Below are 20,708 nucleotides of genomic sequence, written 5' to 3'. Positions count from 1 at the left end.
GTGAGATACACGACAAAGAAAAGCAATCTGAAATACAAAACACAGTTGAAGTTTAGGTTTTCATGCAATTTGTACAAAAATGACAGTTTTCTTTTTTTTTTGCAAAAGCGATGCTGGATTCTTCCCAGACTGACGCCTCCCTGAGGAGGTGTTCAGGGAACGTCTTGGAAGGAGGGCTGAGAGAAGGCTCGGGACATGTTTGAGAGACTATGCCGCTTGGAGGAGCTGGATGAAGTGGGCGGGGACGTGGCCCCGCGACCCCAAGCGGTAGAAGATAGATCGATGGGAGAAAGTGCATTAATATTCTTTTTAACTTGCCTTTGACTTTCTGGCTCGGTTTTGGCTCTGATACAGAAAACTAGTGAAGCGCTCGGAAAGCACAGACCTCCGGCAGGCACCGTTGTCCCCCTTTGGGTCAGTCTTCTTATATTTTATGGAACCTGCTGAAAACTTGTCCTGTATTTTTGTGCTCTGACATTTTTTATGGAGTGTCATCCCAAAAAATTCCATCTAAATCTGCAGAATCAGCACCTCCACGTCCATGGTTCTTGGCCAAAAAAGGGTGGGGTGCCATCTCCCAGTCGGGGAGAACATCCCGCCCCAAGTGTACCTCAGGGAGGTACTTAAACTTTACGGGTACCTTACAAACTTTACTTAAACTTCAAATTCACGATTGAGGGAAGGATCGTCTTTTATAAATAGTTGATCAAAAATATTACAAATTCAGGTTTCTGGGCGGCTGCTCTTCTCTTTCCAGCAACACATAATCCCAAAATAAATTTATAAAACAACTTGGTACTATTATTTAGGTCTCTCCAGCTTCTTGCAAGCAAAAAGCAAAAGGTTCTGAAGGTTTGACCGTCCCATTTCTCATAAGGATTGACTGGGTCTTTTGAAGGATGCAGACCCTGACACAGCTTATGTCTCTCAACTGGCCTGGGAATGCCTGGAGATCTGCCAGGAGGAGCTGAACGAAGGGGCCAGGGAGATGGAAGTCTTGACTTCCCTGATTAAGCTCCTGCCCCCGCAACCCGGCCTTGAATAAGCAGTAGAAGATACATGGATGGATGGATCCAAATCCAAATCCATTTAGAACTCATTTTGAACACAAACAAACAGATAAACATGGAGGTGTGTATCCGCACATGGTATAGTATATTTACAACAGGACTTGATGGTGATATGGAACTATAAAAGTGCATCAAAAACATCCAAATACTTTTGTAGCAGAAACAAGTTTATTATCGAAACCGATCCCAGTCACTGGAAAAGACAAATACTTAACACATGGGAAAGAAAACTGTTTCATGCCAAAACACAATTTGCTGTTCATGCTGTGTATGATGGCTTAGTTTCGGTTGTGATGAATTTGGTTTATTGATTTGGAGATCAGAGTATTGGAATTAGAACTGAGAAGCCACAGTCGGGGGAGGTGGGGGGGGGGGGGTCAGCGGTGCCTGTCACGGTTTTTACAATAGCAAACACGTCACTAGATTATGAAATTCTGTACACATTGCTGGCTTTTGAAACCTGCCAATGAAACACATTCACAGCAGACATTTGTTCTGTTCACATCTTCGGATTGGATTATTTTTGGTGGTAAAATGGCCTTTGGGCAGTTTGTGTCTTTGTTGCCAAAGAATGGTTCACTCTTCCCTTGACGGAGTGAGAAAGTTGTTAGTTACCATGGTTGATAGTGACCATTAAAGAGGACCTATTATGCTCATTTTTTGGCCCTTTGTAATGAGTTGTGGACTCCCATAGAGCAGCTACCCACAATAACCAGCACAGAAAGCTTTCTAGTCATTCCAGAATCTGCACCCATTCAGCTGTATTTCTTTGGATTTTATGTTTCCAGCGAAAACGGTCTGTTTTGTTGTATTCCACCCTCAGCCCGCCTCCAGGCACGCCCACTCCGCTGTGGATGGTCGCACCACCGAGTGCTTAGAAGGACTTGTTGTGCCACTAGCTGTGAACACAACTATTTCGGAATTGCGATCTGGAAGTAGAGACCGGATAGTTTCTCGACAAAAGAGGCTACTTCAAGAAGTCTCTCAATGGGAAGTAGCTTTAGCATTTAGCATTAGGTTTTCTACAACATCAGTAGTGTCTCATGGTCATACACGTTTTTTGCAGGACTACCAGTGTTTGAAAAAACTTGGAATTTGCACACTCTATACTGCTACCAAGACAAGCGCTTTTGCTGCATGACTTTTTACCAACTGCTTACTCTTCTGACTCTTCTACACGACCAAGTTATATTGGAAAGGCGCCCAGGTTTCAGCAAGTTTGTGGGCTAGTCCAGCTGCATAGTGGCCCATGTTCACTAAGCAGTCCAGTGTGAAATGCCGTTGACAGATTAAAATGCCCAATTTCTTTTGTTAGTAGGGAATCAGGAAGTCCAACCGCTTGTGCCGGATGGTGGCATCTTTAGGAATTGGAAACAAATGTGGATTTTTACATTACAAGCCATTGTGAGCAACATCAACAGAGAAGCAGAGCTTGGGGGAGGGCAGAGAGTCACGCCCAATAAGGACGCCCGCTCTCCTGTGACATCACAAAGGAACAGTTTTGCAACACCCTCTGGAATCGGGCGTTTTGAGCCATTCCAAACTTCTTTCAGGGCTCATCCAAAAATGCACGAACCTCATTATTTGAAACTTTGGCATTGTTTAACACAAAAATACTACATTCTAATTTCATTCAGAGGTCAGAAAAGTGGAAGAAGCATAATAGGTCCCCTTTAAGTACTGTGGATGTCCTTCAATCTGAACCATTCCCAAACTCGCCATGAAATTTTCCTTCTGAAATTTGACTTGTGAAGCGAGAATACGAGTGTTTCTACAAGACATTACTGCAGACGTGGCCAGTACTGTGACATGTCTGTTTCACTTCCTGGAACTTGGACTGGAACTGAGACTCCAGGAGAGATCAGACCTGATGAAAGAGTAAAAATAGGTCGGTCTGTGTTTACAATTTTGAAAAAGCCACACAATGAGGTACATTTTCAAAGTAATCTTTTATTTACTCGACAGTTCATCTTTAATACCTGACCAAGGAGGGTGAGTAAAAGGAACGCAAAGTACCTGTTGATGATGTAGACGAGGTCAGGGACTGGTTGTTCATGTGTGGTTGCATGTGTGGAGGAGTGTAGGTCTCATAACTTCTTCCATTGGCACCTGAGCTGGTGGGCAGCATGCATGAGTAAGATGTGTGACTAGATGCCTGAAAATACAGATGAATAAAAGCCATGAAACCATCAAGTACGCTGCCCGTCATGTGAGCTCGGACACAAGTACACTGTTCCGTGTTTGTGTGAGATTTAGTACAATGTTTGTTTGGGATTTGATGTTGGAAAGGATGAGTACTTATGTAATGAATTGTTGGTAAAACAGTCTTACTTGCATGGGTAGGCTGGCTGCCATGCTAAAATTTGGCATGGGCTGTAGGCTGTAGCTGCTGGACAGAGCGGAGTCAGACCTCCCCAACATAGACCCAGAGGAGAAGGACACTGGAAATACATTTTAAACAAGGGGATCAATCAGAACCTTATGCATAAGCATTTTAAAAACAATCATAAAAAAACAATAATATTGTGTAAACAATATTTAGCAATTTTCCGATTCCAAACTTGTTTGTCAACCAACAATATTCACCCATTAATCCAAGCTGTATAAAGTATAAAGTCATCCATGAATATGCATGTATGATCTCTGGTATTGCAAATCACATAAACTAATTGACTGTCCACACAGTACTCGTTGTCATCAGTACCTGGTGTTGTAGTTTGGGGTAGAGGTTGGTAAACACCGGCATTAAAACTACTGCTGATGGGAATTTGGCTGGAGGGGTTGGACGCTTGACGCCGTTGATTTCTCAACTTCTCCTCTCGTCTCCACTTTGCTCTTCTGTTGGAAAACCAAACCTATGAATGTTACAAAATAGAGAAAAACCTTAGTCCAATGTTAAGAAGTTCTGCCGAGGCTGAACTGTTAACCTTGTAAACCCTGCGCTTGAGAACTTTGCTAGAAAAAAGACATATCCATAATAAAGAACACAAGGTCTTTGTGGATGATCTTTAGTTTTAGCGATAATGCACCAATGATGCGCTAAGCAAAAACGACTATGGCATGCTCGTACTCGTACGCAAACGTTCCCCCAGCAGGTGGAAGGAATGTAAAGAAAAAGCATACCTGTATCCGTGCCTCTGGTAGGTCTATTTTGTTGGCAAGACGCTCTCGTGCAAACACATCTGGGTAATGAGTCCTTTCAAATTCTGAAAATAAAAGACTACATGTGTCATTCAGTTTAGGAGTGATTGGGAGGTAAACTGTATTGAGTAAGAGTAAAAGTACGAGTACTGTACGACAGAATGGTGTGGAAAAAGTGTTTAGTCCCTTCCTGATTTCTTTTTTTTTTGTCACACAAGTTTGTGACACTTAAATGTTTTAGATCATGAAACAGATGTAAATATTAGACAACAACAATACAACTGAACAAAAAAATCATTTTTAATGAAGTTTTTTATTATTAAGGGAGACATAATGGACCTTAATTGAGATCCAACAGTGTGGAAAAGGTTATCAAGTTTTTGGACTCCAGCAAACCACAGGGAGAGCCATTATCCAAAATGGAACCGGCCAAACAAAATGACCCCAAGGGTGGAGTGACAACTCATCCAAAAGGTCACAAAAGACCCCACAAAAAGATCAAAATAACTGCAGGACTCTTAGACCACCATAAGAAAGACTGGGCAAAAAGGGCCTGCAAGGCAGCATTTCAAGACCAAAACCAATGTTGAAGAACATTAAGGCTTGTCTCAATTTTGGCAGAAAACATCTCCATGACCTTTGGGGAAATAAGCTGCGACGTTGAATGTTTTTGAAGGTGTGTGTCCCATTACATCTGGAGTAAAAGTAACGCCACATCATAGCAACAGTAAAATGTGGCGGTGGTAGTGAGATGGTCTGAGGCTGTTTTGCTGTTTCGGGACCTGGAAGACTTGCTGTGAAAAATGGAAGCATGAATTCTGCTATCTAGTCAAAAACTCCTTGTAGACAATGTCAGGCCATCAGCTGAAACCAACTTGGGTTCTGCAGAAAGACAATGATCCCAAACCCACCAGAAAGAAAAACCAAATGAAGACTTCGGAGTGGCCTAGTCAAAGTCCTGATCTGAATGAGATGCTGTGGCATGACCTTCAAAAGGCTCCTAATGCTGGAAAAGCCTCCAATGTGGTTGAATAACAACAATTGTGCAAAGATGAGTGGGCCAACATTAGCGCTGCATCACAGTTATCACAAACGCTTGATTGCAGTTGTTGCTGCTAAGGGTGGGCCAACCGGTTATTAGCTTTAGGGCGCAATCACTTTGTCACACACAACCATGGAGTTTTGGATCTTTATCTCCCTTAGTCATAAAAAGGTTCATTTCTAAACTGCATTTGTGTTGTAATGACTAATATTGACAAAGTGACTAATATTTCCATTTGTTGGATGGTCTCAAATATTTAAGTGTGACAAGCAAAAAAATTAAGAAATTAGGAAATGGGGGGACAAACACTTTTTCACACCACCGTATATTCACTTAGGAGTAAAACCTTCCTTTCCCTACTTTTCTATTACCTTTCATGACAAACTATGAGCCATTTTACTGGAAAAAGACATTTGTATTAGTCTGCATCTACAGTACACACACACACACACACACACACATCTCATCTGTGCCGCTAGACGGCCATATTTTGAGAGCTGTTACACAACACCTAGATGCACACCTTTCTCAAGTGCTTCTATCTGGTCCTGTGTGAACGAGGTCCGGTTTCTTTGCAGTTTCCTCTTCAGTTGAAGCCTGATTTGAGTCTCCTCTGGATCGTCACTGTTGGAGCTTGCTGATATTGTGTTTTCCGTTCCTTCTGTCTGTGGACATTCTACCTCAAGGATGGAGGAAACAAGCACATATCAGTATTCTGTGTTGTGCCTACTTCTAATCGACGACTTCAAAGTTCAGTTCATAAAGAATAAACAGAAATAGATCACGTTCACTTTTCCTTTTGAACTAGTTCAAAGCTTGGTTCATTCTAAATGTGTTTGGTAAAAAGTGAAAATAAAAGATTGTTTTGAATAAATATATTTATAAATAGTTTTCTTGTTTGCTAAATACAAAGATGACGAGTCTTGAACCAGTCATGATGTGCTATATATATCACTATATTGACACTTACTATGGTACCCATTATGGCATTGGATGCTCATATCACAGAGTACTTTGGTACGAGGTGCATTATTAAAAAAACAAAAAAAACAACCTTAAACTGTATTATGGAAAGCAGGAAGTGAACAAATGTAACAGTTAGTGATTGTAAAAGTACCAGATGAGTAGTAGGATTTAATAAGCTTTTCCATTACCATTACCATTACCATTACCATTATCATTACCATTACCATTACCATTACCATTACCATTACCATTACCATTACCATTACCATTACCATTATAACATCCATCACCACCTAAAACTGTTCACTGTTTACAGTTGTGTTTTGTCCTGGCGACTTTATAGAACAATATTAAATATGAAGTGTTTTTCATGTTTTTTACCCTTGCATGTTTATTTATTTGCACCCTGAAAACAAAAGCCACAACAAATGATAGTGTTGTTTCATGTAAAGTCCTCGGGAGCGCTTGGGAGTGTGTTGGATTACACCTGAATGGGCGTACTTAGAGGAGGACTGAGGCTGGAGTAAATTAAACAGACCATTTGGGTCGGAAGCAGGAAGTCAATGGAAATACCGCAGAAAGAGGTTCAGAATCAGGAAGGTCTTGAAAGCTTATGCAGGTTATTGTGTGTCGCTGCTCTATAGTAGCACACAACTCAATACAAAGGGCCAAAAATGAGCATAATGGGTCCCCTTAAGAATTTCGGTATTGTTACGCCAGTACTTCAGGTGTCGCATGAATCTGAACGAGTTCACGTTCTTTATTCTAAGTTCTTTATTTACAAATACGTTGCATTCAGTTCACATTCTTGGAAAAATGTGCGTGTTGTTTTGAACTCGTCCATGCACAGCAGTGTCGATGTTTATGGTTACAAACATTTACATCTATTGTATATGTTGATTTATACAAAACCAAGGTTGACTCCCTGTTGGAGGTTTTTGGAGGTGTCTTAATAGAGGGCTTGATAGGTGAATCCCATGACCTGAATTGCTAACAAGTTTTACCTATATGGAACTCACAGGAAAGAGAAAAACATTTGTTTATGTCTCACATTGGTTTTGTGGATGATTCTGAAAAAAAGGGCAGATTTCCCTTAACTTGAACTGAATTCTGCAACATCTGCCCCAAAACAGTAGAGTCGGTGCCCTTTAAGATCAGAGTTCGGGGGTTTGGTTGGCTGGAATTTTGAGCTTTTCAAACGTGCCCTCTGTGAGGGAGCTGCCAATCCTCCCTCACTGACCAGGGGTACACCCCGCCTACACTGTCATGTTTCTCTGTGTATATAGTTGGCTTTAGTTATTTACATATATTTTGGTTAGTGCTTTAATTATATTTGTTTGTCGTTGAAGTGCCACTTTAGTTAGTTAGTTTTTCATTCAGAAGTCATTTGTGTTGTTCCTAATTTCTCATCAGTTTCTCCTTTTGTTTGAGGTGATTGGTTGTGGCCCAAACATGGAGGCGCGCCCATGGGAGTGCAGGCCAGAGGCTGATCACCTCAATTGGACTCTCCCAAGTGCCACCTGGAGGAGGGGGGGATTGACTGGGTGGTAGTTGGGAATCAAGTTGTTAGGTGTACGTGAGTGTTTATAGATATTTATTTACAGGAAGTGACCCTTCAGTGGGGGACTCCTGAAGGACTTGGATTTAATATGAAGAGTGTTGGGAATGTAAATCGGGTACCTTTTGGACTTGCTTCACCCGCTCATTGGGAACTGTGGTTGGCCCTTCACAGATAAAAGGGGCTGGGTGAAATTGTTTGAGAGAGGCCTGTTGTGTGTGCTGGGGGAAATGCTGCTGCACTGTCCTGTAAAATAAACTCGGAAAGCTCTCAAGCCCTGGTCTGGTGTACCTTTCAACTACCTGGCTATCCCAGGCTAGTAAGAGGCCATTGTTTTTTCAACTCAAAATCTTACACCCTCCCTTCCCTAAAATGTACAGTAACTCTAATCCCAAACTCTAGTTCCAAAAAAGGTGACTATAGTGAGAAATGTAGGTTCTTACCAGTGGCACCGAGTGTAGAACCAGCGTACCAGCCATTGCGCCCCGTCCAGGAGGCTTGACCATGAAGGATTTTGAGCTTTTCAAACATGGCCTCACTTCCTTCGGTGCCTATTTGCTGCTTGTCACTGGCCAGGTTCCTGAGCACTCGGTTTATCGAAGAAACCTGATGAGAGAGAAACACGGTTTGAACATCACTCCCTCACTCTATGGCGGTTTTTCAAAAATGAATGAATTAATAAAGGATGTCTGTTTTGTGGTTGAAAAATATTGAATGGTAAATCATATGTAGTATTGTGGTAATGTTACACTGATGACGCAGTACCTTCATTATATTACCTGATGTTGCACTGCATGGAGTCAGCCATGGAGGCCAACATGACACAGTGAACAAAGCATGCAAGCGGTACATTTTTGGCTTCTTATTTTGTCCTTCCCCACTTACAGTAAGCACTCGGGGCACTCTTTTTACCTTTATTATATTTATTATTATTATGTCTATGCGCTATGGCTGATTATTAAAGAAAAGTGGAAACAAACCTTCTTTGTTTTGGTACGTTGCATGTTTATGTAGCCATAGAAGCAGGTTGAATTTTGGAAACTGGCTGGGATTGAATGAGTTAGTCCTGGTTAATTCATTTGAGATCTGGGATTAATTTGATTAAAATGTTTCATCATATGACAGCCCTGAAATGCACGAGTCATCAGAGGTTCATCTCGACATATGTTCTTTGCTACAACGCTGGTGTAATATATAGAAATAGTCAAATATGAAGTTAGTGTTTCATCCTTGTTACCATGGTGAATAGTGACACTCGTTTGACTTGCTGACATGCAAAAGTGAAATCTTACGCTTGGTATGTTGTCATTGGTGCAGGCTCCCTCTGCCAACAGCCTGTCTCTGATCTCCCATGCAAAGATCGATGGACACTCTCGTTTATACAGAGCGATTTTGCCCACGACTTCTGGAGTGGCCACCCTGGGTTTACTTCCTCCGATTGCCCGAGGACGGATCGAACCTGTCTCGTAATACCGGCCTAAGATCTTACTCACGCAGCCATTAGACACCTGAAAAAACAGAAATGCCACATATAAAAAGTTAAGTGCATGACTCAAGTATGAAATGTTAAAGTATGTTAAAGCGTCTCGTTATCGCTTGCTAGCTAATAAAGGTGGACATCAAAGCAATTACGTTGCAATCTGTGACCCCAAATAAAATGGTTACGTAATAACACACATACTTTTACCACTGTACCTGTAGAATTCTGGATATGTCGCATGGTCGAGCCCCACTGTGGGCCAGTTCCACTATCTTCTGTCTAGTGGAATCAGGCAAAGGTCTCCCATTCACAAACACGCCTCCAAGCTGGTTTATCCCACTGTGACCTACATGCACAAAACAAGAACAAACAGTCTTTGGAAAGGAACTGTATCAACAAGATTCAAATGCGATATCGGCCACAGAACGGTCGATATCAGTGAAAAACTATTGACATCTGATCCCCTCCACTGATCGGCATCCAGAACCAGCAGTTTTGCACCCTGCAAAATGTGCCTCATGAATGTCTCACCGGGTTGGAACTTTGAAAAGCTTAGATTGGTGCAACATTTGGGGCCGAACACTTGGAGGGGCAGCGGCTGCAACGCCCCAGTCCCAACCCGCTGTACGAGTGTGGGCAAAATTTGGGGATGAGTACCACATTAGTACGGATTTGGGAGCATGCAGAGGACTTTGATTGTGTGCGGGACTGCGTCAGGTTTTCAAATAATAATGTGAGAAGAAGGATGAATACATGCACTGTGATTTTCTGGTAAACAAGCATGTTGACGACTCTCTTATTCCACAGAATAAGCCCACTCTTGTGGCCCATCCTGCATGTTCCCCAAATATAAATCTATTTGAGCACATCTGCAGATGAATGGCGAGGGACGCTTACGAAAATGGACACCAGTTCGAGACCGTGGATGCTGCTCAACGAGGCTGTGGAAGGGCAGCCCCAGCCAAATAGCTACAGATGGTGAAGCATATTCTGAATGGCATGGACATGATCCAGGTAATTAACACCTATTTCCTGCCAGTAACCATAAACCCTGCTGACATGATATCCTAGCTACTGGAAGAGATATACTGTGTATATTAATTTATTTCATGAATTACGTGAACATTTTTAGTAATTATGTAATGTTTGTCGAGTGTTCTTTTAGAACTTTATTGTGACCTGAACACATGGTCAGCAGTACAATTCCAACTGGATTAATATACAATATATTAATATATATTAATGTACGTATCTCCAAGTCACAAACACGGCAACCATGATTCGTCATCGTCATTAGACGACAGCGAGGGACATTGGCATACTCAGAACATCACAACGCCGTCTATACGTGTGGTTTAAACGAACAGAAACATCTCCGCTAACAAAACCAATAACAAAAACTATTTCTATCTGCAATTAATTATGATTTAACCATGGACTAAATGTGATTAATCACAGTTAAATATTTTAATCTCTTGACAGCCTTAATAAGAATAATAAGAATTTTAAGAAATTTTGCTGGCCTCATGATGTTGCCATGTCTTATTGCTTGTCTGTTTTTCCTCCAAAAGACCCAAAGAGGATCCTGTGCAACGGTTTTAACACCGTAGAACGTTCGGAGCGAGCCCTTTTGTCAATCATACAGTCTCTTTGTCTCGGTGGGTGGAGGCGGGTTCGCTAGCATACAAAGTATAACATCACAGGAATTAAATTATAATCAGTAGATTGCAATATATCATCAGATTTTTAAATACATATTTTTCATTACCTTTCACAGAAGTCATATGAAAATCTTATCCTGACTTGTTCTTGAAAACCCAAACTTTTTGGGTATTGTCTTGTGACACTCTTAGTAATCAATCACAATGATTTTTCAAATAATCATTGATTTTATTTTTGTATTCATCCATCCATCCATGGAGCCTAATTTGGTATTCCTTTTATGCTAATGAAATTAAACCTCTTTTGGGAAATAATATATATCACATCTGTATAATTACATTGATGATATACTATATTTGGAAATGTCTTGTGACACAGCTTTTAAGGACAAGTTTGGAACAAGAAGCCCTGACCTCAAACCCATCACATACTGTACAGTTGGGATGAACTGCAAGTGTGTGTGTGTGTGTGTGTGGATTAAACAATTTAATTTCCCCTCAAAGGATTTACAAAATGTAATTGTTATTGAATAATGGCATAAATATCTACAGCAGTTTGACTGGAGACCGGTCAAAGGGGTAGCACATAATGCAAAATAAAAATGGCCGCTTTTGATATTTTGTGATACATACACATTTACATGTCATAAAACTACAGATAATTATAAAGCCAGCTAAGGCAATTTTATTTAACTTATTCTCAAATATCCCAATTGAGGCTAATACTTTTCTTTGACATAGGAAACTTTTTTCCTTCAGTGTGGCCTTAATCATGCTCTGATACAGGCTGTTTCAATTATTATTATTCTTTTTAAATATGATGGGGACCAACAAAAAACAAATTGCTTTGGACACCTGAATGTCCCCCCAGCAGCCCAGCGACTAGTGCACTAATGTCGTCCTGGGTGAGGAGAGTAGCCTATTGAGATGGTTTAAAGGAGGTCGTCAAATGGTTTCAGTGCTGCGCTGCTCCAATGTGACACAGGGCAGGTTAAGAAGGGATTTACTGTGCAATAAATTAATTGTCTATTGTCTTTTAATGGCTCAGTCGGGGAAAGCATATTGTAGATTTAGTGAGCTCTCTAAAGGGCATGAACATATCATACGATCCAAACATACGCACTCAAGTCAAGTGGAACAGTTGTTATTATATTCCTGACCAGTCGTTACAAATATCAAAGTTGTTCCAACAATGACATCTGTCAGCATATACGTGGTTAGGTCTGTTAAATAGAGTATAATTTCCCATTCATCATTAAGGCATCCAGAGGCACCAATAAAAGGAAATACTTAGTAACGTCCTCGCAGTTTACTCTCGACTCAACAACAAGCAACTTTAGCAATAGCGAAAGGGAAGCTAAAGTGGCTACAACCAGACAGACGGACCGACACGTACTTTATTCATCTCCAAGAGAAATGTCTAAAACAATATTGGTGTCACCACACTGTTTAATTTCATTGGTATCGGTGGTGGATATCAGAATCGGCAATTGAGCTTTGGACAATATCGGCATATTGTTTCTCTGGAAAAAAAGCCAATATTGGACATGCCTAATTCAAACTATTACAGCATCAAAACATTTTCCACATCTAAAAAAATGTCCACTTTTCCCAAAATTCCACTTTAAAGTACAAATTCCCCTTGATCTTGAGAATTTTTATTATTGCCACGCAACCAATTCACATGGTTCGCTGGAGCACAGCTGACATTAGACCAGTCCAGGGTGTTCTGGACTTTTGGAAAATGGGTGGAATCCGGATATCCGGAGAAAAGCCATACATGCACCAGGAGATGTCCAAACGGAGATTGGAACCCACATTTTGCAGATCTGTGGACTTTTCTCGTGGACACATTTTCCAGAAACCATGTCAGTTTTCCACACACAATTTCACAGAAATGACCTTTTTATACTGCACTCATATAATCCCACACGGATACATTCTCTATTTACTTTACTGTATTGGAATTGCCCGGGTTCAATTCCACCCTCTGCCATCTCTGTGTGGAGTTTGCATGTTCTCCCCGTGCATGCGTGGGTTTTCTCCGGGTACTCCGGTTTCCTCCCACATTCCAAAAACATGCTAGGTTAATTGGCCACTCCAAATTGTCCATAGGTATGAATGTGAGTGTGAATGGTTGTTTGTCTATATGTGCCCTGTGATTGGCTGGCGACCAGTCCAGGGTGTACCCCGCCTCTCGCCCAAAGACAGCTGGGATAGGCTCCAGCACCCCCGCGACCCTCGTGAGGATAAGCGGTAGAAAATACAACATAGAACTTATTATGACCTCACTGACTGAATGAGCAAAAGATGTACCCATGTTTGTCTGTCTCCCCTTGCCTCGCACCATCACCATGCTCGGTTTTAGTTAATCACAGCACCATTTCCCACAGGAAAACACCCTGACTTCCCTTTGCTAACACACAATTAATAGAGACATATGGAGAGTCACTTTCCACCTCGCTCCCCAACCCCAAAGCACACCCACCCATAACGACACACATGCAATGCATGCAACACAATAAATGAGGCCCTGCTCCTGGGAGCAGCTCAGCGGGTTTCAACCCATTTCATACATTTCTATTTTGTTCAACTGATAAGTAGGAAAGGTCAAATGAATTGCAGTTTTGATTAAGTCCCTGATCACAACACAAGTCATTTAAGGATCGTTTTCATATTGTATTCAAAAACACCGTATTATTTATGATGTGTTTTTAATTTCTCTTTGGCTCTCAGTATCACATGGATTACTCATCTTGATGTTGACTTGACTTAGTGGACTATTTTGGAATTCCATGTATTGCTCTCTTTTAGAAAAGTTTGTGAAGTGTAATTGTGGAGGACCATTGGCAATAGTGTCAGCTATGCTGTGCTGTGCATGTTTATGATGGTGTATTGATCATCATCCCAATATTTATCAGCCCCTATATATTGTATGTGCACACGCCTGATGAAAATGTTAAAGGGGGCCTATTATGCTCATTTTTCAACCCTTTGTTTTGAGTTGTGGACTCCTATAGAGCAGCTACACACAATAACCAGCACAGAAAGCTTTCTAGATATTACAGAATCTGCACCTATTCCAGCTGTATTTCTTTGGATTTTGTGCTTCCTACGAAAACGATCTGTTTTCATTTATTCCACCCGCAACTCGCCTCCAGGCACGCCCACACCACTGTGGTTGGTCCCACTCCCGAGTGCTGAGAAGGACTTCCGGTGTTGTGCCGCTAGCTGCGAGCCCAACTTTATAGGAGTTGATAAGACATAGGATTTGATCATAAATCCGTTTAGTAACTACTTTTAGCAAACAGCCATGTGAGTTGGATCCCGGATTCAATATGGAGGTAGAGACTGCTCTTGCTCTTCTTTTTTTTGCTTGCTTCTCCTACTCTTCCACATGACCAGGTAATGTTGGAAAGGCGTCATGCTTAAGCAGCACTTGTGGGCTAGTCCAGCTGCATAGTGGCCCATGTTCACAACAACAACAGTCCAGTGTGAAATCCCATTGACAGATTAAAATTGTTTTTTTTGCTGGTAGGGAATCAGGAACTCCAACCACTCGTGCCTGATGGTGGAGTCTTTAGGAATTGGAACAAATGTGGCTTTCCCTCACACACACGGAAACACTTTTTACAGCCATTGCTGGCAATGTAAACACAGAAGCAGAACTTGCAAAGGGCCTAAAGCCACGCCCATAAGGAAGCCTGCTCCTCTGTGACATCACAAAGGAACAGTTTTGCAATGCAATGCAAAACCTCAGAAAAGAATACATCATTCTAACTACATTTGTGTAGACATTGAAAGGGTGAAGGAAAATAAATTTCTGGGGATCACAATAGATGAAAATATGAGCTGGAAACCTCATATTACAAATATACAACATAAGGTGGACAGAAATATTTTAATATTGAACAAAGCAAAATTTGTTCTTTATTGCTCTCTGGTTCTACCATATCTTACTTATTGTGTGGAAATATGGGCTAATAACTATAAAAGCAATCTTCACTGGCTAAATGTACTGCAAAAAAAGGTCAGTAAGGATAATTCATAATGCCGCCTATAGAGAACATACTAACTCCTTATTTCTAAAATCACAAATACTTCAACTTGCTGATATAGTTCATCTTCAAACAGCTAAAATAATGCATCAGGCTAAAAATTACCTAAATTACCTAAAAATGTAATCCAATACTTCTCTACAAGAGAGGAGAAATATGATCTCACGGAAGAAGTACATTTGAAACACTTCTATGCTAGGACTACGTTATGCTAGCCATAGCATTTCAGTATGTGGAATCAAACTATGGAATGGATTGAGTAAGGAAATCAAACAATGCACAACGATGAGCCAATTCAAGAACTCATGATGTGCTATATATATCACTATATTGACACTTACTATGGTACCCATTATGGCATTGGATGCTCATATCACCTCCAGTTTTGGTACGTGACAAAAAATTTATTAAAATTAAAAAATTTAAAAATAACAAACAAAAAAAAACTTAAAACTTAAAACTATATTAGGAAAGCAGGAAGTGAACAAATGTAACAGTTTGTGATTGTAAAAGTACCAGATGGAGGGGTAGGATTTAATAAGCTTTGCTTCTTCCTACTCCTTTTGGACATGTGGAACTGGGAACTGATTATGGGATGCACTCAATTGGAATCTGATGCATGTTCAAATGAAATAAAACCATTACCATTACCATTACCATTACCATTACCATTACCATTACCATTACCATTACCATTTATAGGTCAGAAAAGTAGAAAAAGCATAATTGGTCCCCTTTAAGACCCCTCCATTCTGTGGAGTCGGCTTTATGAACCCAACCCATCCATCCATTCCATTTTGTCCAGGTCCGGGTCATTGGGTAGTAGTCTCAAGGAACACCTGACCAGGGAGGCATCCGGACTAGATTGCCCGCCAATCATGATCTGGGCTGATTTTTCCTTTAGTGGCACAATGGGGCTTCATGTTGTGCTGGGCAGATAGCTATCTATATTAATGAATGAAATTGTTTTTTGTAAATGTATAGGGTCTCACTTTATACACTAAAGTACACAAAAATATAGCAGTTACTGAAGGACTTATGATGAAGTAATGCCAATCACATAAATTGAGTGTAGTTACTGAAGAACTAATGAGTAGTGGTTAGGATTTGGTAGTTCCTTCCTCATCAATGACTATAATTTGGTGTACTTTTGGTGTACTAACATTTCAATGATAGTGGTGTACATAAAGAGAGTCACACATACAAAATGCAGTTCCCACCAAATGATTCCCATCATTCTTTTCAACTTTGAATTCAGAATTGAAAAGACACGGCTTGAATAAAGAGTCAAACGTCAGCAAGAATCAAACATCAGTCAACTCACTGTTTTGCATCATGGAGACGACGCCGCTCTCCCAGCTCGTTTGAGTTCTGTAATCTATGCAAACAGAGAAATCATCTTTGATTATGGTGCGGGGGGGCACATGAACGCATGCAACCCCCACATGGACTTTGCAGATTGTAAACAATGTCAAACGAAGAGCATGGCATCCGGTTGGTTTAGCATCTTTGATTGACAAAATGCATGAAAGTGGCCCCGGCGTTCTTCCTTTTTTCCGTGTAAGGCCCACGGTGGAAAAGGTTTGGACCCCCCCGCTCTAGACCATGAAATACTGGATAAGTGGAGTGGAAGATGGTAACATACAGCAGAATGGGAACGCTCCGGCTCGGAATACCAGGCATTCTGGTTGAATGGAGGCTCATGCATGGAATACATGAAATGTGGAAGTTGTATGATTTATGAAGATGAAAGGGAATTTGTGTTAAGGAAAATGTGGAGAGGTGTGTGAAAACTGGGAATAGACCATTTTTGATATTGTTTACGTTATGGCATATTTGTTTTTTATGACATTTGGCAAAAAATATATGGCTAAGTTATGCTCGAAATATATCTCTTCTTAAAAAGCTGTTTTTCTAACTGTGTGGGGAGTTGAATTTGCAGTCCTGTTTTTATGTGGTCGGCAATATGAGCTGCCTGAATGCAAGGGTTTCCTCTTCCTGTCACGTGTGTTTCTCCATCCTCTTATGATGCACTTTTGCCTTCTAGTGGGCCTTTTTGGGCCATTAAAATTGCTCCCAGGCCTAATTCATTGGTGAGGAGTTGCGTCATCACCTCCTTTAACCTCTCGCCCACAAAACGTAAAAAAATGTTTCAATATGTTGTTGGGTTTATCAAAACGTATAACTATGTCTTTGGTATTGGTATGAGTTGAAAATATTTTTCTATATTGCACTTTTTTCCCATTTATTTATTAATTATAAACATTTCAAGTATATTTATTTTTTTTCTCATAATGATGACTTTATCCCAAAATATTTTCATTATTTCACACTTATACTTCTAAAATGTTGCATCTTTATTTTTTTTTATATATATTTTGCATTGGTATTGGGCCAAGATATTTAGATATTTATTTAAAGTTTGAAAAAAGGAATTTGGAAATGCCTGGTGGGCCGTATGAAGACCCCCTGCTAATGCTAGATAACTCATGTGGTGATAAAGAAAAATGAAATAGTTCAGACAAGACAAATCAAATAAAAACCTGTAAGAGCAGAATGAAATAAGAATAAATAAATGAGGTGTCTAAAGACAATTGAAGTAAGAATAAAAATATTGCTGATGAAGGAAAAGAATATTAAAAAGAAATGAAAAATAATGAAAATGTCAATAAGAATCAATAAAATAAAAGTCAAAAATAGAAAGTTGATTAAGTTAAAATACTGTTTTAGTATAAAATCACATTTTTGGCATAATTGAAAATGTGTATGCGCAAAGAAAAAATGTGTTCTCGCCACAAAGATATAAATATCCCCAAGTTGTGTTTGTATTGAAGTAGTACTTCTTTGGGTGAATGAATACATCAACTTCAGTATTCCTTGAATTGTTATTGGGGAACGTTTGGCACGAATTCCAAATAGTCCTGCGAACCTTTCTCCTTGGCTAAAGAGGAACTTTAAAGGACTGGAAAGCTTCTAGTTTCCTTCTCTTTTACGCCGAGCATAATGACGATGAAGGAGGTCTATACAAGGACCCGGGCCGGCTATGAGGCACCTCGTCCCCGCTGCAGCTCCGCACCTTCCAGCCTGTGAAAGAAGACAAAGATCGCAGCTCCCCGCTGGCCTTTCTTTGTGTGTCTGCGGGATTTCGGTGTACTTATTTGCCTCGTTAGTTGCGGCTTGAAAAAAACCGCAGCACAAAACCTCGCCAGGGAAGCCGAAGGACGAATGATAAATATCAAAGTTTCATAGAGCGGCTGTCAGCGGGAAGAAACGCAGACGAGACGCGCTCCATGCCGGCGTGATGATGACCTAAACAATCATCACTAACAATTAATTTAACATGAATAATAGTTGAAATACCGCCGCTATTCAAAGATGATTTCTAGTTGAAGTCCAAGGCTAATTATTACAATATACATATACAAATCTGAATGACCTTATGGCTCCCGCTCCCTTCATTTATTGAATAATATCATCATTTTAAAAAGTTAACATTTAATTAATATAACACTTAAATATATATAGACTTTATAAAAGTATCCTGTACAATGCAAAAGATTTATCTTACTAATATTGACTCTCAAGGACATTTTTCTCATGTTTTCTAGAAAAAGCAGTAGGCCCAAGTTCTTCCACCGGCTATTTGGAATTATTGAAATATTCAATAAAATAAAGATTCAAGCGGTGATATCCTTGAATCATTTGAATTTAAATTTGAATGTAATGGTTGGAAAAGAAAGAGTTCCTAACCTAATGATATTTATATTCATGTCCGTGGTTCAATTGAAGAAAAAAAGTGATTCTCCACAGCGAAAGGTTTTTTTCCTTAATCCTACTTTCAGCTAATAACACCCCCAAATTCATGATCTCATAAAATGAATGCGAAAAACTGCCATAAAGTTCAATATTCTATCGGCCATCATCAGCAAATCAACTACAAAAACTTTCTGAGCTTTTAATTGGCGTCTTAGGCTCACTTTTGCGCATGTTGCAATTTATTATACATCTATTATACTCCTATATTCTTAATTGGGGGGGGGGGGTCTCAGGTGTTTGTGCGCACAGCGGCTTCATTGGCGCACATTTCCTCCGCTCCAGATGATTCAAATTCACATGTTCACATGTGGGCTGAATTCATTCCGCCCTGATTAATCGCGCGGTTAATTTGCTTGATTATGACCTCATGAACGCCAACTTAATTGGACAATCAATTAAGTCCAACTCGTGTTGTTAGGTAGGCAGTGATTGTGACAGAGACATGATATCTTATTTACAGGATACTTTCTGATCAGTGAAGTTTATGAATAACATCGGATCGATGCAGGGGTGCCCAAATCCAATTTCAGTATTCCAATAACGTAAAAAAAAAAAACAAATATCAGATGTGTTGGATACTATTAGAACAACTTTTAAAATATATATATATATATAATATATATATATATTACATTGCTTATTTTGCAAAGTAAGCAATGTAAGAACATTTTAGTTTATGATTGACTGCCAAAATGTCGTTTTCAAAATTAGTTTCTTGCTTTTTTGTTACATATTTATTATTGAGGGCCAATAGGTTTTACATTTAAAAATAAGCTTCTTAAACCACTAAAACAGTCCAGTAAGTAAAGAGTAATCCATTGAAATCAAGTCAAACTCGGTTCTAATCTGAATCTGTTCCTTTTGGAGAGTAATTTTGTGTGTTTGCATTAAAATGACTTCCAACCTTACAAGAGCAAATTCCAAGAGGTGGAAGCTGAAGGGAGATGACAAAGTAAAGCAGGCCTACCTTTTTGTGGCATTCTGTAAGAAGTAAACTTATGCTTGGTTTAGTTTTCCAACAGCTCCTTTCTTCTATTCTTTCCTCCAATTAGTTTCTCCTTGACTGAAGAGACAAGTGCAGAGAGAGACAGAGCTAGTCCTCGGGGGGAGGAGACAGGAGGTGGAATAGGAGGGAACAGGAGGAGGGCTATAGAGCTAGTGTATAAACCACAATAGTAGTACCAAACACAATACAAACCATAGTATGGTGAGATAGTATACAAACTACATTTGTAGGCCAGGCTTGTGCAGATCTCTGCAATGTGGTTTTCGTCCTAATCCTGCAACTGGACCAGCTGAGTATTTGGCTACAGAAACACTACAGAAACAGGCAAAGTGGATGCTCTAACCATCTATAGCTTCTACATGTTGGTCACTTTGCGTGCCCTTAACCAGGGGTTGGCAAACTGCAGTCGGTGGGCCACATTAGTCCCGCCAAAGGTCTTAATCTAGCCCATCGGGCCTTTTTTTAACCTTACATATTGAATAAATATCTACCTGCAATACCCATGCAAAAAAAACACTAATGTATTCCTGCCACAAGACATGCTGGGTAGCTTGTTATACTCTTTCTCCCAACATTTACATTTACATTCCATTAACAAGGAGTTAACATGCTGTTGATATCCAATGTTTTATTCTTCATAGTTCACATTGGACTACCCAGCATGCTTTGTGGCCATTTGGAAATAACAGCTTTGAGCTATGTATTGTATTTAGGCTTAGTTGTTTGATTCCTGTGATGCATTAACCTGCTATGGATGTTTTTCGTGTTTTTCATGCACGAGGAGCAAGTATGTCATTCTGTTTGATGCCACATATATGGACCACCCATATATGGACCACCCCTCCGCCAAATTAAAACAATTTTGCCATCCCTGCCCTAACCATTCCCAAACATCCCTGGGACCCCATGG

The 20,708-nt window shown here is 40.1% G+C and overlaps 1 protein-coding gene across 1 annotated transcript; it reads right to left on the bottom strand.

Moving 5' to 3' along the window:
* Positions 1-1,265: 1,265 nt before the first annotated feature.
* On the bottom strand, positions 1,266-19,877 carry LOC131138198 (paired box protein Pax-6-like). Its single transcript, XM_058086920.2, has 11 exons — positions 19,760-19,877; positions 16,301-16,354; positions 9,473-9,603; positions 9,070-9,285; positions 8,221-8,383; positions 5,777-5,929; positions 4,194-4,276; positions 3,775-3,925; positions 3,402-3,511; positions 3,087-3,225; positions 1,266-2,937 (listed from the first exon to the last, which is right to left on the bottom strand). The coding sequence occupies exons 1-11, from the start codon at positions 19,770-19,772 to the stop codon at positions 2,852-2,854; spliced, it is 1,299 nt and encodes a 432-aa protein (XP_057942903.2). The 5' UTR covers positions 19,773-19,877; the 3' UTR covers positions 1,266-2,851.
* Between the last annotated feature and the right edge of the window lie 831 nt (positions 19,878-20,708).

This window comes from Doryrhamphus excisus, linkage group LG6 (genome assembly GCF_037039965.1).
Source record: "Doryrhamphus excisus strain RoL-2023G ecotype Guam linkage group LG6, RoL_Dexc_Guam_v1.1, whole genome shotgun sequence".
In the NCBI taxonomy this organism is placed as follows: domain Eukaryota; kingdom Metazoa; phylum Chordata; class Actinopteri; order Syngnathiformes; family Syngnathidae; genus Doryrhamphus; species Doryrhamphus excisus.
The sequence above is the reverse complement of the archived record's forward strand: the minus strand, read 5'-3'. Positions and strand labels throughout refer to the sequence as shown.

What these genes read in the sequence shown, in the direction of transcription:
- LOC131138198 (XM_058086920.2), bottom strand. An exon ending in CCAATGACAACATACCAAGC is followed by an intron (nt 8,384 to 9,069) that starts GTAAGATTTCAC and finishes CTCTCTCATCAG; the next exon opens with GTTTCTTCGATAAACCGAGT. An exon ending in TTCTACACTCGGTGCCACTG is followed by an intron (nt 5,930 to 8,220) that starts GTAAGAACCTAC and finishes TCCTTGAGGTAG; the next exon opens with AATGTCCACAGACAGAAGGA.